The 19,670-nt window shown below is 31.3% G+C and overlaps 1 protein-coding gene across 3 annotated transcripts in view; it reads right to left on the reverse strand.

Moving 5' to 3' along the window:
* Positions 1–1,754: 1,754 nt before the first annotated feature.
* The window catches only part of RNPC3 (RNA binding region (RNP1, RRM) containing 3), a 27,900-nt gene continuing 9,984 nt past the window's right edge, over positions 1,755–19,670 (reverse strand). Inside the window, exons 8-15 of one of the 3 annotated variants that reach the window (XM_081305025.1) lie at positions 18,361–18,486; positions 17,156–17,307; positions 14,600–14,761; positions 13,435–13,529; positions 11,970–12,028; positions 9,484–9,616; positions 8,849–8,920; positions 1,755–7,808 (exon numbers count right to left, since the gene is read on the reverse strand). In XM_081305025.1, coding sequence (XP_081161151.1) covers positions 8,861–8,920; positions 9,484–9,616; positions 11,970–12,028; positions 13,435–13,529; positions 14,600–14,761; positions 17,156–17,307; positions 18,361–18,486 — 787 coding nt within the window. In that variant the 3' untranslated portion in view covers positions 1,755–7,808; positions 8,849–8,860. The remainder of the gene's footprint in view (positions 7,809–8,848; positions 8,921–9,483; positions 9,617–11,969; positions 12,029–13,434; positions 13,530–14,599; positions 14,762–17,155; positions 17,308–18,360; positions 18,487–19,670) is intronic. The other 2 variants (XM_081305024.1, XM_081305023.1) reach the window with 2 other exon arrangements.

Below are 19,670 nucleotides of genomic sequence, written 5' to 3' on the forward strand. Positions count from 1 at the left end.
TACCACGCTATCTTGAGTAGCTTTAAAATAAGTTTTGGGATTTGTAATATAAGCCATCTGGTTTTGTATGTGTTTTCAAACCTGGTGGTTCTGCTTGTTCTTTTGCCTTTAAACCAAACAAATCTGAGTTAACCTGGCAACATCAACAAAATATCCTGCAGGGATTTTTTAAGAGAATGAACCAAGAAGGGGAAGAGTGGACATCTTAACAAATCTCCTTACCCAGCTAGGGTATACATCTTTTCATAAAAATTGGCGAAGATTTTCCAACATTCAGGCCTAGCACATATTTCAGTGATATACACCCAATTCTTTCTTAGATTTGGCATGGGAAGTAATATTGAAAAGGAAATTAAATTTCTGGTTGTTTATTGAAAATATATAGTACAATTAATTTTTCACATACACCTTAACTCACTTATTGTTTGTAGGAGCCATTTTGCTAAATTTTAGGTATTTGCTACATCCAAATCATGCCATCTCTAAGAACAACTTTATTTCATTCTTAATTTTTATACTTTCTTCGTTTTTCATTTCACTGGCCATCCTGCCAGTGAGAGGCTGAACAGGAATCTAGAGTTTGTACCTCCTTTCCTTGTTTACCACTTTAGGAGAAAGACTTTCATTATTCAATATTTCGCCATTAAAATGAAGATAGGTTCTGTAGACACTGGTAGTTTAAGGGTCTGTTTCATTCCTGGTTTCCTGAGTTTTTGCTATAAGTGGATATTTAATCTTGTCAAGTATCATCTCTTCTTCCCTAATTAAGATGATTATATGCTTTTTCTTTATTGTTATACTTGATTACAATGATTTTCAAAGGCTCAAATAGTATTTCCCAAAATAATTCCCACTTGACAAAATTATTTTTTTCATATTCATGAAAAGTAGTAATTTGTAGTTTTCTTGAATGGTCTTATATGCTGGATTCATACTGTACTTTCTTCCTTTATTGTTTGGCAGAATTCACCAGTGAAACAATATGGGAAACTATTGAGTTTTCCATATGTGAAAACTTATCTATAAAGTAAATTTCTTAAACATACATAGGATTCAGATAACCTACTTTTTAAATAGGCAGCAGTTTGTGTTCTTCATGAAATTGTTCTTTTCATCAAATTTGTGGAGATAAATTGTTCAAAATATTCCATTAGTACCTTCTTAGAATTTGGGGATTTAATGATAGCCCTCATCAATGATAACCTTTTACTCTCAACATTTGTCATTCATCTTTTCTTGGTAGCCTAGCAATAACTTTTTCAATTTCTCCGGTCATTTATTGGAATTAGCTATTATTTGCACAATTTATTTTCTCTTTCTGTTTCATTTTTAAGTTTACTGATTCAAGTTTCGTTTTATTTTTTTCAGTCTACTTGCTCTGGGGGTTTAGTCTTCCTTTTTTAGTTTCTTAAAAAAGAAAAATTGAAGTGGACATGGTAGCACATGCCTGTAATCCCAGCAGCTCAGGAGGTTGAAGCAAGAGGATCACAAGTTCAAAGCCGGCCTCAGCAAAAGCGAGGTACTAAGAAAAACTCAGTGAGACCCTGCCTCTATAAATAAAATACAAAATAGGGTTGGGGATGTGCCTTAGCAGTGAGTGCCCCTGAGTTCAATGCCTGCAACCAAAAAAAAAAAAAAAAAGAAAAGAAAAATTAAATCAACTTCTTTTTAAATACTCCTTTAGTTATATCACACAAATTTTGATATTGTATTTTTATTTTTGCACAGTTATTCAAATATTTTCTAATTTCTCTTGAATAGTCCATTTAAACCCATGTTAATTAGCAATAGAATAATTTCTATTATTGATGTCTAGTTTAAATCAGCTACGGTTAGAGAATTCACTCTATGATTTCTTAAGGTCTTAATTTTTAAAATGTTTTACTGAACAGGATCATGTGTCTTAATGTGGTATATCATCTGGTTCCAGGGGCAGGGAAGGGAGAAAAATCTTACTCTGTATCCATAAGGACACATAAACAGATATACAGTATTTTGTGGTTTTAAAATACTGCAGAAGGTGATTAGGATTGAAAAAAAAAAAAAAAAAGTCTAAAACATGTTCCCTGGGGGCAAAGCCAATATAGGGGGAAAAAATGGTTGAGAAACACTGGTTTATAGACATTTGATTATTTTATTTTTGTTTAAGTTGTGAAACACTAATACACAGAAAGGCTATTAAAAAAAAAAAAAGAGGCCCCATTTCCCATGGAAGTTGATATTTTGCCAAAAATTTCTTTAATATAATACACGTGTATACACACACACACACACACACACACACACATCTTTAAGTAACATAATACACATGTACACACACACACACACACACACACAGACACACACACACAGTTGTCCACAAACCATAGAATTTTTTCATCTTTTCCTTTCACAGAAGAAACCATTACCTCACATAGTTGGTACTATCAATTTCATGCACGTTTTTGTAATGTTTACTTATGTTCCCAAGAAAAATATAAAGCAGTATTTTGTATACCAATCTTTCTAAGCTCTGAAAAGTTTTGCTCATATTTTCTTCTTGAATTTTTAGATTTTTCAGATTCCAGTACATAAGGACCATAAGTGCTCCCTCATAATTTTAAAAAGATACAATTATTTTAGAATTGTTCTTTTAGAGTCAAATACCCCTTTTCTCATTATTTTTAATTGATATGTTTTAAAAATAGATATAATTGCCTCTCAGGTCTTTATATATTAATCATTAATATGTTAAATTTCTGTCATTCTCCTATCACTTTCCATGTTGCTTTAAAGCTTATAATTAATTGTCTTGCTCCCTATACCCTCATGACTTTCATGTGAATACTGTACCTCTCTACTTTGCATGAAATCTCAGGGTATGATATACAGTAAAATTCTTGAAATGGAAATTCTCTATTTTCCTTAAGAACCATCAGTTCTACCTTTTATGTTACTGACACATATGATTAGCTCTTATTTCTTCTGAATAATCCCAATGAAGTTACCATTTTTATATGTATTAGTAAAGACAATTGATGGAATGTATGTTATTCTTACAGATGAGACATGAAGAACTTTCTACTACAAAGGGAAGTGGAATAAAGATAAAATAATTACTATCACCATTAAGCAAAATGACATTTGAGTGTTAAATGGTACTGACTTCATAGGTACTGACTTCTTCCCTTTCCTTCTTTGAAAGAATATTTTGGACTTGATTCTGAAGGAGTCTCATTTGCACAACAGTATTTTTTAAATAGAATCTAAAACAGCAACTTGAAAACTATTGCCCTTTGGTGATTTACCTAATAAGGATTGATTATGCTGTTTCTGTTCATGTTATAAATACAAAAGGCAAAATCATGAATAGGACTAGGTGAAGGGTATTTGTGCCATTCTGAGAAAAACTGCCTCCTTATATATTATACCCTTGGTGTCACATTCACCTCACACTAGTCCAGCCTTGGATGGAGGCACAAATAGAAAACCACGAGAATAAATTTTACATATCTCACACTGCAGTAATCCTTTTGTTTTCAGCTGCCTAATACCTAGTTTCCCACTTGATTTTGTAGTACGATGCTTTTTCCTTTAGATGAAATTTCCCTTAGATAAAATTTCACTTTTCACCCTCAGCTGTAATGTATTTGACCTATACACTGCCAGTTACATGACAAATCCTGTAGTAAAAAGAAAAAGAAATAGGGAACTAAATAGGCTCAGATTATATTATCAGTACTTTCTCAATACCATGATAACTCCTTTTTTTGGACTCAGGAATGATCAGGAACTATCATCAGATTACTGACAGGATTATGGTTAACACATGTAGGTCTATTTCTATCCAGAAGGGGAAAAAAAGTTTCTGAACAATTTCTAGCAATCTTTCAAATTCGACACTTGGGCCATATGCTCTATTTATGAAGTAAGAATAGGTAGGATATATTTGTATGATACTTACAATCCTCAATATTTAAGTTCCTAAATTTGTTAAATACCATCATCCTCTAAGTGAGGCAAGAAACTAGTGGAAGTGTTGGGCATCTAAGTGATAATTAAAATGGAAGAATGACTGAGGTTTTATAACACTTAAGAATATTCACACAACTCAGAAATGAGATGAGCTGATACTATAGTATGGCAGTTTCAGCTGGTCCTCCAAGGGTATAAATGTTGGCAGCTTGTTCCTCAGTGTGGCAGTTTTGAAATGGAGAAAACTGTAAAAGTGGAACCTTGTACCAGCCTAGTAACCCTAATGACTGGGTCACTAGAAACATCACCCTCAGACAAGATTTAATAGTTCTTGTGGGAACCCAGTTAATTCCCAAGAAAGGGGTTCCTGCAAAAGAGCAAGACTAGCCCCTTCCCACTCTCTTGATTTTCCTGTTTCACTATGCGATCTCTTCTGACCATGCACTCCTGCCACTGTGATGCCATACACCTTGGAAACCTGAGAGTTAAAAGGTCAGTGGCATATTCTTGGACCTTCAGAATTGTGAGCTAAATACATTTTTCCTTCCAAAATTATTGTATCAGAAATGGAAAAGAAATTAATACAGCTGAAAACCACTACCATGAGAGCTACATAATACTTGAATAGCATATATCAGACTTGTATTCAGTATTTATGTTCACCAAATTTTTTTACAACCTTAAAGTAGATACTATTATCCCCATGGAAAATGAGGAAAAAAAGTCAAGTTAGGCTAAAGTCAAGTCATAGATACAAAATTTCAATTTAAAACCCGTACTCATAAAACCATTATATTTCAGTAAAGTCAAATAGTTTATTATTTAATTCCCTGTCAGTATTGCAGGATAGGGACTCAAGAGTTTTAAAGTTTTTAAATTATTGTTTCTTACATATTTGACATTTATATGCTCTAAAGATAATTTACTCCTTGGCTCCTGTCATAATTCTTGACAATTTCAAAGTCCACTTACATAATACTTTCAAACTTTCCTTATTAATTTCTTAAATTAATCTCTTTCCATTATTTGGCCTCATCCTATTCCCATCTTCATATCCCAGAACTTCATTCATTAATCACTGCACTGATATTTTCAATTTTAGTCACCCTGTTCTTATTTCAAACAAATTTCTAATTCCTACTACTAGTAAGAAACTTCAACACATTTACAACTATACTGTAATTTACAATTGGCTATACCATTTTCTACTACATCTCAACCTTCTCTTACTTTACTCCTTAACCAGAATTCTTTCATTGTGACTCATTATAATCAATCTCTTGAATATCAATACTTTTGCTTTCTTCCAAATTTGTCATATTTACCTTTAAAAATCTCAATTTTCATCAAATTCAACTCTGAGCCTATGCACAGTGATGGCATCCATGTAGAATTTAACTGGAGAAACACTCAAAACATATTGACTAATCTCACTTAAATTAACAACCAGAGACAGTTAATTATTTTAGGTAGTACCAAGCCAGTCATCCCAAGAGTATATTTATCCTTCCATTTTCCTTGTTATTTTAAACACCTTCTTCCTTTCCTCAATTATTCATGACTCTCTCCCTGTACTCTATAATGTCATTTCCTATTTTACTGAGAAAAAACAAAACTTTCATGTTTGTACTATCTACCAAACTATAATGTCTTCTTCTCTACTGCTATTACATAATCTGTTTTTTACAATTTTACAGAAGATCTTTTGGCAGTGACTCTAATGTGAAGGTGTTATCACATACTCACAGACTACAATTAGAACAAGTAAACTTTAAAAAACAGAAATCAAATTTTCCCACTTATATATCCCTGGAACTAATTTTACTAAGGGGAATAGAATAAATCCATATGGGAAACATTTTCACAGGTGAATGATGTTCTAGTAGCTAAGAGATTCAGGGTATAAAAATGAAATTTCAACTTAAGACAAGGGTACAAAATCCCTAAACTGGAACAAATTTCCCGCTACCAAAGAAACCTACTAGAATAATTATAAGAAATAAGATTATTGTAGAAAAAGTGCACTGTATCAAGTTAAGAATGAAATGGTAATATATATAATCATAAAAGAATACTTAAAATGTACTATTAAATCATCTTAGTGAGAAATTCATATGATTTATACTTTTCTAGATATATAAACTAATATAATTAAAAATACAAGCAGTATTTTATTGGAAAGAAAATAATTTATTATATATGAGAGAAATCATTAAAACACATTATATATCTTCAATAATCTGATCTAAACGAATATAGATTTAATTTTTAAATATACTTTCAAAGCTGTTACGCACAGTTCCATAGCCAGATGGTCAATTTCTTCTCATCAAAGTTGGAAAGCACTTGAAAGATATGGAATTCAAAATGAACCTAAAATATCAGAAAAGCACATTAAAGATAATCATGATTATAAAATAATCTATTAGTTCAAAAACAACTAAAAGCTAAAACATTTTTACTTAGAAAATTAGTGAATCATGTCAGTACAACAAAATTTTATGCAAATAAACATGTTTCGCAGAAACTGATTTATAACATTAGAAAACAAAACATTTTAATTGTGCATATCAAAAAATTGTAATTTCAGTTATCTATGAACTTTTTGAACTCTTAGGGTTATAATGGTTCTTAACAAAATTTTGAGTAGTTTTCATAGTATGTATAATAGCAAAGTTTCCCACAAAGAGATGCAGAAATTCTACCCCTTTATTTTCCTGTTTATATAAGGTTTGATGACAAAGTTAGTTATAGGTGGCCAACCATTTACTCTAATAAAGTAGTATCCCAATAGGACAGTCCTTAAAATTACTAAGGAAACCTTTTCAAATTTGGTTATTGGACCTCATTCTCGAGGTTCTAATTCATCAGTGTTGTTTCACACAGTCTAGGAATCTTTATGCATAAAAACCCTTCTTTGGTGGCTTTCCACCTTGACTGCACATTAGAAAGGCTTGAAAAATTTCAACATCCATGGTACGCCCCAAACCAATTAAATCTAAACTCTGTGGGAGGGAAGGAACTAGATATCAATATATATTTAAGGTTATTTTTCCCCCTTTTAAAGTCATATATATATAATTTTTTTTAACGTTCCCACGGTGTTCCAATGTGCAGCCAAATTTGAGAACCACTGTGTTCCAGTGGATTTTGGACACCAACTGGTCTGGAAATCTCTGTTCTTATATTTCTACCAGGTTCATTTCTTTTCACTTACTGAACTACCCTAAGTCAACATTATGTTTTTTTCTCTTTCCTTATTATTATTATTTTTTGTTTGTTTAAGAAAAGAAACAGGGAGAAGAAACTTCTACTGCTATCTCTGTCAAAAAAGATTTCAAAATGAAGACTTCATATGTGAGGTGTGCTACTCTTATTTGGCATTTATACAGAAATCCAGTTATTTCAATATATGTACATTAAAAAAAAATTCCCATTCAAATTGGAGAGCATGTTATACAGAACACCTAAACCAGGTGTATCATAAAATAAAAAACATGTTACTGAATTAGATTTAGGAAATACATAAATAGAAGAAAGACCACATTCTCTGTTTAAACAAATGCATCATTCTCTAAGTTGACCTGATTCACTAACTTTCCTTGGCAAAACTATACAACATAAATGAAAGCATAGAAAATTCAACAAAAAACCTGTTCAAGCTATAGAAATAATTTTAGAAATAGTTCACTTGAATAAAAGTATAGAAAAATGACTACTTAATCTGGATCAGTGGATAGGAAAGGGAAAAAATCTCTAGGAAAAAACCAAAAAACACTGCCCCAAAAAGGATACAACAAGAAAGGATACACTTTGCATGACAGTATTACAGCAGTATTTACGCAGGAATGCTTCTAAAGAAGAACAGCAGAATGCAGTTTAATTTTTTTCTTATTTTTTTCAGCATTAGATATACAAATAAATGACTTTAAAACATACTGAAATTATTCAATTTTTCCCCTAAGATACTTGACTTCTATATAGATACTTTGAAACAAAATTCAAATATCCAAGGCATCTCAGAGAGACTAAACACTGCAAAATTTTCTTATTTAGCATTTTTTTTAGCTAGACAACAATAATTTTGACCAATTTATTTCATGTCCTTCCAGTTTAGAAAGGGAGAAATTTTTTTTAAAAAAAGGAAAGTAATTTACTTCTGCTTATTTCTTAAGTAACAAACTTTAGAATATATAATGCCTAATTTATTATTTCTAATCATAACATTAAAATTGCTTGATCCAGAGGAAAAAAATTAATTCCACAAATTTTTTTTTAACATTATATATTAATAATTAATTGTATATTCTCAGCACTGCAGAATTTTAAGAGTTGGAAAACCTTGCTTTAACTGTTTCCTGTCAGTTTCTAAGTGTGGGCTCTGGACCAAGTTGCCTTATTATGAGGGAACACGTACATAAATTACCAGGTGCCACCCAGAGTAACCAACTTGTTCTGGCATGCCGGATCTTTTTAGCACTGAAGGTAGTGTACACTGAGAAATCCCTCAGTCACAGGAAAACTAGGAATGACTTGTCACCCACATCAGTTTTCCTGAATGAGAAATTCTTGGTAGGGAGGGAGAAGCCTAGCAGACTGTTTTACGAAGCTCTCTAAGGGATTTAACATTTTAAAGGTTAAAACCCGCTTCTTTATAAATAAATACTAATAGACATATACTTTATAAAATTCTTTCTCCAAACTTAATTTTTACATACAAATGAACTTTATTCTGCAGTCAATAATTCTGACGTTTTCTGGAATCAACTGTATACACAGAGATTTCCTTAAAATTCTTAAGAGGTATCATAATTATTACTCTATCAGGCTTTTACACTTCTTTAATTTTGCTTGTATAGAAAGTCTTGTCTTTTTATGTTTTCTCCACACTTACCTTTGTTAATATTTAACACTTTCTTTTCCCTTCTTTCGCATCTTGTTTGGGTCTAGCAGATCGAGCAAACTGCTAATATTTTAAAATTAAGGTTTCCTTCACAAAAATGAAAGTAATTTTTTTTCTACATAATCATCGTGGGGGGAGGAGAATAAAAATTAGCCTTTCCTTTAGTTTCATTAGTTTTTATATCTGGACTTTCTACCTTTATACATTAATGACTAAAAGATGATTAACCAATGATATAATCTGGATATTAAAATTATCTAGCAAAAATATGAATAATAATACGAGAGAATAATAATGGTATAATGAATAATGTTTTTGTGACTCCAAATGTATTTCCAGATACCCTTTGTAAGGCTTAGTAAGAAAATGTACTTTTGAGCTGTGTAAGTGAAATATTAAGTAAACTTGGCTAAAATTTAATAACCTCATGCTTAAGTTACCTTATTTTCTAATAAAAGTCTAAATAAAATCATCACCTGACTCAGCTAAGAAAAGTTTAACTGTAACTGCATATTTCAAGGTAGAATGCCAGATGAGCTTTTTAAAGGGTAACATGAGAATTAATTTCAGTTATACCCTTTTCCCCAAAATTACATAGTTTTGAAATAGATTGATTTAAAGGATACAACCACCATGGGTTTTCCAAAAAGAACATATCCATTTGCTTCCTTTAAGGCTTTTGCTGCTGCTTTTTCATTTGGAAGTCCAATGAAAGCTTGTCCTTTCATGCGACCTTCTTTCATCAGGCGTATATCAAACCTAGAAGTCAAGTAAGAAAAGTAGTTTTGCTTCAAAGAATGTAAAATGATTTTGATGCAATGAATAAGAATGTGGTCAACAATTCAAAAGTTGCTATTTCAAAATAAAAATTACTATACTCTCTGATTAACATATTAGTTAGTCAGGCTTTCTAAAATTCTATTTTGTATTCTATTTTTCTACAAGTAGGTAATACAAATTTCATGATGTGTGAATCTCTATATTTTAACTCTTACACATATATTTATGTTATTTAAAAGTTATAAAGTAACAGTAAAAGCACACACAGTTTTTGGTTGTTATTGTTTTGGAGATTAAACTCAGAGTCCTGTCCATGCTAGGTATGTTTCTATTACTTAGGTTTGCCACATATATCCCTATTTTCAAAAAGTTTCTTGCAATCAATTCAATACTTTCTGCTCAAAGTGACAACAACAAATAAACAAAAAATAAACCATACGACCAAGGATAGAAGATTAATAGGAACCAAATATAAGCAACTGAGTAATTTATTTTATTATTATTATTACTACAAGAAATTATAATGCGGGGAGAGGGGAAGAATAGATATTCAGTAGATTAGATGAAGTGAAATGAAGGGAAAGGAGGGCATGCAAGAAAAGGGAAGACTGTGAAATAAATCTGAAATAATTTTCTTATGTATATATACGAACATACCATAGTGAATCTCACTATGGTGTACATCCATAAGAATGGGGTCCTAATCATAATAAGATATATTCCATGCTTGTACAATTATAGCAAAATGGATCCTACTGCCATGTATAACTAAAAAGAATAAGAGGAAAAAAAAGGGAAAGAAATTATAGTATCAAGATAGAAAAAGACCTTGCTTATTTTCTAGTCAAAACTATCATTTTAAAGTGATACCTAGAGAGAAGACTCTGAAAAGTAGATGGCTTAATTCACAGAGTTTATTCCTAGTACAGTGTTCTATCATTCTACAGCATACTCATTTTTCAACATTTCTGAGAGAAATCTATACTCCAAAACTACTTAGAAAAATGAGAGTATAGTTTTCCACTAAGATATGGTGTACTGGAAGGGAAAAAAATACTAACATGTAAAGGTATCAATTAAAAAAAAATGCACTGACCTTTTTTAATCACATGGTCAGTCTCATGGGAAACAATACACTATTTTGCTACCTACAGTTTTCTCAACATAGAAATATATTTTCAGTTCAAATTCTTATTATAGACAGCACTGAAAATAATGTTTACATATATACACAATGTACTTATATGAATGCATACATAATTTTTTCCCCTGCACAATCACGTCCTATTGGCAACAAAAAAGAACAGCATTTTGCATGGCCAGAAAAATAAACTTGATATCCTGATGAGACATTTGCCACTAATGAATACAGATGGAGAATGTTAAGATGTGGTCCTATCTCTGTATATCTATCGAAAAAGACATGCAGGTCAGATAAGAATTAAAAAGTACTTTTTTGACTGAAAGTTAAAACAAAACTAACTTGTTATTTTAACTCCATTCAAATATTTCTCATCTTCTACTTCATTCTACTTTTTATTTATATGACAAAGAATCTTTACTTTGAAATTAATTAGTACAAAATTTTAAAAAATGAAATTATAACTCCAAATATTAGCTTTATAGCAATAATGAATCACATCCCTTTCTTCTATTTCACAGAATTGCTAGCTTTGACTAATACAGTTCAATTAAAAGATGAGAACTTTCTTGCCAGAGTACAAATTTTTAAAAAACTTTCCTGGTTACTGAATATTCTTGGATAAACCACTAAAATAATATTTTTCAAAGTGTCCTCTTTGGACCAGTAGCTTCATATCACCCAAAAGCTTTTGAGAAATGCAAACTCATGAGTCTTATTACACTCTAGAAAACCAGACTCTCTGGAGATGGGTCCAAGAAACTGCTTCACCACAATCTTCAGGTGATTATTATGCGGTATATTAAAGCCTGAGTACCTGTGCTTTAGAGCAGGGTACAGGAACAGAATTTACCAAAAGTCCATTCCTATAAGTAAAGAAATACATGAATAAAGCCATAAATATTTGTTTATGTATTACAGCTATTTTGAAGCTAGGACTACAAAAATGATTAGCTACAGACAACATGGCCTGCAATAAAATAAAAACATTGTATTTTTTCCTGTTTGTCCATTTAAAGAAGTTTGTCAATTCCTATTCTAGATGTCTGAAAGGTTACTTGTGAAAGAAAATACACCAATTATTCACTCAATCTTTATCTTTAAAAGGAAAATGGTGGCATAACAAAAAGTGTTAAATTCACAACACAGAAAAATCAAAACATAACTTGAGGTTATATGATTGCTACTTACATGATTCGTTGTGTCTCTGATGAAAAGTCAACAAAGCGCCCAAAAATAAATTTAAGATCCTGGAAATTCAATAAGAAAGAATAAATAAGGAAGCCAGCGGGGAAAATGTAAAATAACATATTGTGGGGTCGGGCTCCAAATTCCTTAATAGGATGCCCATAGCCCACGAGTTATATACAAGAATAAACAAATGGGACTTACTTAAACTAAAAAGTTCTTTCTCAGCAAGAGAAACAATAAGAGCGGTAAACAGGGAACCTACATCCTGGGAACAAATTTTTATTCCTCACACTTCAGATAGAGCCCTAATATCCAGAATTCTTTGTATAAAGAACTCAAAAAATTAAACAATAAGATAACAAACAACCCTATCAACAAATGGGCCAAGGACCTGAACAGACACTTCTCAGAGGAGGACATATAATCAATCAATAAGAATATGAAAAAATGCTCACCATCTCTAGCAGTCAGAGAAATGCAAATCAAAACCACCCTAAGATACCATCTCACTCCAGTAAGATTGGCAGCCATTATGAAGTCAAGTAGCAATAAGTGCTGGCGAGGATGTGGGGAAAAGGGTACACTTGTACATTGCTGGTGGGACTGTAAATTGGTGCGGCCAATATGGAAAGCAGTATGGAGATTCCTAGGAAAGCTGGGAATGGAACCACCATTTGACCCAGCTATCGCCCTTCTCGGACTATTCCCTGAGGACCTTAAAAGAGCATACTATAGGGATACTGCCACATCAATGATCATAGCAGCACAATTCACAATAGCTAGACTTTGGAATCAACCTAGATGCCCTTCAATAGATGAATGGATTAAAAAACTGTGGCATTTATACACAATGGAGTATTACGCAGCACTAAAAATGACAAAATCATAGATTTTGCAGGGAAATGGATGGCATTAGAGCAGATAATGCTAAGTGAAGCTAGCCAATCCTTAAAAAACAAATGCCAAATGTCTTCTTTGATATAAAGAGAGCAACTAAGATCAGAACACAGAAGAAGAGCATGAGGAAAAGACTAACATTAAACAGAGACGAGTGGGGTGGGAGAAAGGGAGAGAGAAGGGAAACTGTATGGAAATGGAAGGAGATCCTCATTGTTACACAAAATTACATATAAGAGTTTGTGAGGGGAAAGGGGAAAAAAAAAAGGGAGAGAATTAAACAACAGCAGATGGGATAGAGAGGGAAAAGGAGAGGGAAGGAGACGGGGGATAGTAGGGGATAGGAAAGGTAGCAGAATACAACAGTCATTAATATGGTATTATGTAAAAATGTGGATGTGTAACCGATGTGATTCTGCAACTTGTATTTGGGGTAAAAAATGGGAGTTCATAACCCACTTGAATCAAATGTATGGAATATGATATATCGAGAGCTTTGTAATGTTTTGAACAACCAATTAAAAAAAAAATAAAAAAAAAACAAAGTCGATTTGTAAGTTCAACTTACCTTTTCTTGAACATGTTTAGCTAAATTCTTTACATATATTCTACAGTTTGGTTCGCCAGGTTCATAACTTCTGAAAACTGAAAGTGTTTCCATTTCTTATTTAAAGACAAGACAAAACAAAAGATATAAAATTAAAATATTTTTACCAATTTTTCAAAGAAACTTATAACATGCAAATAGCTATTAAACAGATAAAATAGGCTTTATGAAAATGTTAAAGCCATAGATATTAGTAACAATATTACTGATGGGTATACAATACAAATTAAAAATCTGAAATGATTATAAGGAAAAAATTTAAGTATTGTTTTGAAAAATATCTGACATCTAAAATAACTAAAATCTGTTTAATAAAATATTTACTATTAAAGGTCCTAAGATAAGTTACTTTATTAAAGAGCAAAGCATATCTGATATTGTTTGTATAACATTTTGATTAAAATAAATTTTCCAAACCACAAGCCACTTCCATATTCAAAAATAATTATGAAGTACTCCAAAATAACAATCGTGTATTTCAGACAAATGTATTTCAGGTTCCCTTTATAGTTCCCCAAGTTTACTAAGCAATCTGTTCTTCATAACTAGAAGTTATATGCAAAAATGCTAGCTGGAAGTCTATCTCTCATTATTGTGGAAAAAAAATTACATGTTACGAATAGTCCAAAAACTTTATATTTTTCTGAAATGAACTAAACAGTAAAAAATCTTTTAAAAGTGAAAAACTATTATGTGAGAATATAAAATTCTAAAATATGCATTTTTAATCATCAACATTGTTTTAGAGTTGCTTTGTATGCATCTCAGATATAGTGTGTTAAATCCACAACAGAGAAAAATAAATTATCAATTAACAGTTCTATATTTGTAACACATAACTCCAGACTTGTGGATATAATTATTTATTTTACATGCCATATAAAAAAGTTTTAGGAATGGAAAGAAATATTTTTCCCAAATGAATATAAGCAGGAAACAGTATGAAAAGGAAATTTACCTATGAAGTATGGGGTTTAAAACCCAAAAGAGATAACAAACATTAATCAGATAAAAATTGATGTTTATGCTTTAAGTTATGTTTCTTGATATAAATGGATTTGTTTTGTTTCTGTGTAGTTAAAGAACTGTGAAATGGAATATAAACTGGTTTATTTCATAATATTACCTTCTTTGGAAATTCTGCCCTTTTCCAACTCCCTTCTAGAAATACATTCTGAGGGCATTTCATCAGAGTCTTCTTTAGTTTCTTCTGTGATGTTCAGATTAGGTTTGGGGAAGATTTTCCCAAATCCTATACTGGATGCATCAACTTCAGTAGCAGGTAATTCTAAGAGTTCAACATTAATATTAGCCATTAACTATCTCTCTTTTCAATATAGTTTTCAAGTTTCTGTTCCCTATTTTAATTTAACAAATATTTTTGGCATCACTGAATTTTTTTGGTGTTTCTCAATGTCCCGTAAAGGTCCAAATAGTAAATATTTTAGGCTTTATAGGTCATATGGTTTCTATCATGACTATTTAATTTTGTTATTGTAACATGAAAACACCCATAGACAAGAGCTAAGCAGCTAAACTATTGCTTTGTGTTGCTACATAGAGGTTCTGCAAAGAGGAAAAAATAAATTTAGTTTCAACGTATTCAGTCTGAGGTGCCAAAGGGGCATCTGATGAAACGTTCACTGGGTAGACAGTGTGAAATATTAATAACTGCAGGAACAAAAAGAAATTTGCAATTAAATAAATTACATAATTCTGCTAAGATAGTCACTCGGTGTTATATAATAGTTATGAAGATTATATTGTGTTACATCAGAACATTGTGAAACAACCTCAATCTTTTCAGCAATTATAAGATTAAGATAAGTAAACTATGCTGAAATAAACACCATAACAAGGTATGTCCTTCCATTAACCTCCCCACACTACAAAGAAAAAAAGATAATTATAATCTTGATTCTTTAAGAAGAAACCCCAAATTTAAAAATTACTCATTCGAATTAAAGAAATTAAAAAATACTATAAACTTTTTACTTTAGTTATCAACATACTGGATTTCATTAATAAAATATGAATTTTAGCATCAACAATAATTAATCTGGCATAGGGGAAAAATGTTTAGAAAGACAGGGTTAAACATTCACTAGAAACATTCTAGTTAATACTACCTAAAAAAGAAAACCTAAAACCTCTAAAATGCTTCTACTATTAATTTTACTGCTTTGTCAATGACGTAGAATGACTGTTCCCTTTTTGTACATGTATAAGTCTTTGAGCAAATTAAACCTAAGAAAATTGTACCACATAAATATGTACAATTTTCATATCCTAGTAAAGAAAAAACAGATTAATAATTTTTTGTGTTAATGAGTGACTTAATAAGATGAACTTACAAAACAAAAAATAAAAATATTGAAAACAACAAAAATGAAGCTACCCAAAAAAATCAACACTAACCATCAGACAGGAATTAAAATTCACTAGAGATTTTCACTCACTATGTCTCTCTAATACCTACTAGAATTCTACCCCATAGTCACAAAAGTATTCAAATATATACGTAAAAAAGATGTATGTTTTAGTGTTTTTCTATAACAGTAAAGATTAAAAAAACTCACAATATTGTATAATTAAATAATGACTGAGATTAGGAGATGGTGGAAATGTAAGGATTGGGGTCTAGTGGGAAGTAGTCTCGTCACCAGGGGCTTGCTCTTGACAGGACTTATGGAACACTGGTCTATGACACTTTCTTTATTTTGCTTCTTGGCTGTTGTGAGATGAGCTGCTTCCTTTGCCATGTGTTACAAATACCATTTACTGCCTCACCATAGTCCCAAAAGCAATGAGTCTATTAACTATGGACTGAAACTTCCTAAACTGTGAGCCAAAATAAACCTTTCCTTTAAATTGATGATCTCTGATGTTGTGTTAGCAACACAAAGCTAACACACAAGATAAAGTCTTGAAGAATGCAGAAACAAAAACATTGGTTACCTCGCATAGTAGAACAGAGGATAGTAGGGTTTGGGAATGCTAATTTTTTTAAAAAAATTTACTTTATGTTTCTGTCCTGAATCAATTTCTAATAAGCTTGTATGATTTTGGAAATATAAAGATTTAAGGTACAAAGAAATGATACTGTTAATAAAAAATTAATATCTAAAAAAGCTGAAAAAAACCCTGTAATTTTTAATATGCTAAATTTAAATGTAAAAATAGTATCTGGTAAACAATCCTCCAAAAGTTTTGGATTTAAAAAAAAATACATGCATACTCTCTCTGTCTCTCTCTCTCTCTCACACACACACACACACACAAATATAGATACATGTGTAAAATCTACAACTCACAGGATAGCTACATTGTTTCCTAATAATACAATGACACTAATAAAACCATAGAACATCACATTAAACAAGCAAGGAGAAGTTACGACAACACAAAACTCTTGTATTATTAGTGTATATACCAGCCAGAAAACATAAATTTCACTCTAGATGTCATTACTAGCAAAAAAGTAATAGTGACAACCTTGCAAACTAAGTTTTATGGATATAAAACAGTTGAAAATGTATATTATTTCATGATATTAAGGAAGCCTAATCACATATTTTAAATAAAACTGACAAATACGAAAACAGACAAATATTATATATGAAACTTAATTCTAGTGCAATAAGACTGACTTTATCACGTGAAAGAACTCAAATATTCTTACCAGAATTTTTTTCTTCACAATTCTGTTCTTTCTCTAAATCTTTCTTCAATGCAGCTGGCAGGTCCGTGGATATGTGGAATTCAATTCTTTTATTACCCACAGGTTGTGGTTGGTCAAATACATCCGAAGGTAACAGCACAGGATGTACATTGCTATTTAAAAATAACCACAGCATGAATTTGTAATTGCAAATCCTGAGTATATTATTTCATTCTCAATTTAGAAGTAACAGTTTGATAAAACATTTAATACATTTATAAGCACTGCATAAAGTGTTTTAAATACTTCAGTAAACTCTAAGATATGCGCTAATGTATTACTAAATTTCTACTTTACAGATGAGGAGATTGAGGTTAAAAGATGCTAATAATTTGCATAAAGTTACCAGGTAAATGAAGGGCAGTACTTGAATTACTTGACTACTGATTTTATACACCATGGTATTTACTAATATACTCAAAAAAGTTAAATTTATACTAATGTATACATTTTTAATGCACTATATTTTATACAGTATGCAGCAGCACTGTGTTAACAAAGTAAATAACAGCTATAAGTGGCTGCTGATTCTTTATGAAAAACAAATAGTTAGGCTTAAATAATATTTTGGGTATACATGTTACATAGTTATATTATCAACATTAATTTCATCTGCTTCTTTTTACTGTTTTAATGTGGCTACTGGAAAGTTTAATGTGGCTCACATTGTTTCTGTTGTTCAGTACTGCTATAGAGATTAGAAGTATGGAATAGCAGTGTCAAGTCAGGTGGGCATCAAATTATATATCATATTATTTTTACTTGAATTGAAATAAGTGATTAAAAATATATTCCTTTAAAAATAAAAAAAAAATTTTTAAACTCCCCTCTTAATTTATAAAGTTAATTACAAGACAAATATATCTAATAGAAAAACTAAATGAAGTTAAAATTTGAATTAATATTGAAACACTAAATAGAAAAGACAAAAAGAGAACGTGATGTTATAAAATGAAAAATTCTGAGACCAGGGCTACTCAGTATTATTAAACAAAGGTAAATTGTGAGAAAATTATGAATAGTTGTGAATGTGGCAAACAGGAAGCCAATGGTGAACCAAGTAAATGTGTATTAAACAAAAGCTACATTGAGGAATAATGTGAGTTAAGCAAGTAAACAAAGTACATATGGAGAGCATTCACTTTTATAGTTCTATATAAAACTACCTGTGTGAAGAAGATGCGGGTGTATTCAACATATCCTTTATTTTTCGCTTTTTTCTCACATGGCGCTGCTTTACCATCTTTGGTCTTTTGGGCTGAAAATTTGCTAGTTCCATTAGTTTGGTCATTCTATGTTGGAAAAGAGGGAGTGTAAACAAGATCCTTATCTAGAAGCATAATTATTCAATACTGTTAGTGTTAAGCTTAAATTTGAATTTGGATGTATAAAAATAAATTATAACACAATTCACTTATCTAATATGGAATATATTTACGTGGGATAAGAAATTCTAAGACATAAATAAAGGGATAAAAAATTTGACAGAGCTTAAATTCTAACTTTCTTTGAAAGATTTTTTTTTAAATTTTTTTTAGAGAGAGTGAGAGAGGAGAGAGAGAGAGAGAGAGAGAGAGAGAGAGAGAATGTTTAATATTTATTTTTTAGTTCTCGGTGGACACAACATCTTTGTTGGTATGTGGTGCTGAGGATCGAACCCGGGTCGCAAGCATGCCAGGCGAGCGCGCTACCGCTTGAGCCACATCCCCAGCCCTCTTTGAAAGATTTGACGGAGCTTATACTCTAACTTTCTTTGAAAGAATTAAGAATTTACTTAAAATTTATCAAATTATCTTAAAAAATACTTTTCATTATAAACATTATTAGTTGTCCAAATAAAATGGTGGACTTATACCAAACAAAAGAACTGATACCTTAATACAATTTATGTAATTTTATTGATATTTTCTTGACAGATATTCAAAAGACTTTACCAAGAGAGTAAAACTATTTTGATTCATATTCAAACAGACCATAGATCAAAAAGAATTCCACTGAAAAGCATCATATGAATAAATGCTGCAAATGAATCATTATATAAGCAAGGTAAGGTAACAAGCTACCTAAGAACAGTTTTCAAATACTTCACTCAAAGTAGCTTGCAGAGTTGGGGATTTAGCTCAGTGGCAGAGCACTTGCCTAGCACATGAAAGGCCCTGAGTTCAGTCCCCAGCCCTGGGGTAGGGGGTGGGGGTGGGAGTAGCCTGCAAGTAATAATTAGGAAGTAGTATTGATACCTTGTACATAGCTTTCCTCCATTATGAGTATGAATAGCTAATATATATATCTTACCTAAGCACTTTTGAATTTTCCATAAAGAAGGAGCTCAGAAACCACCAGTCACAATTCTAACTCTCAGAATTTAATTTGTAAAATTTGGAAGCACAACAAATACACTCAACAAAACAGAGAGGAGGTATGGCTCAAAATAGGTTTTAAATTTTTTCCCCCAGAGAAAAATGTAAACATACGATGT

This window comes from Spermophilus citellus (genome assembly GCF_964194105.1).
Source record: "Spermophilus citellus genome assembly, chromosome: 9".
Classification (NCBI taxonomy): domain Eukaryota; kingdom Metazoa; phylum Chordata; class Mammalia; order Rodentia; family Sciuridae; genus Spermophilus; species Spermophilus citellus.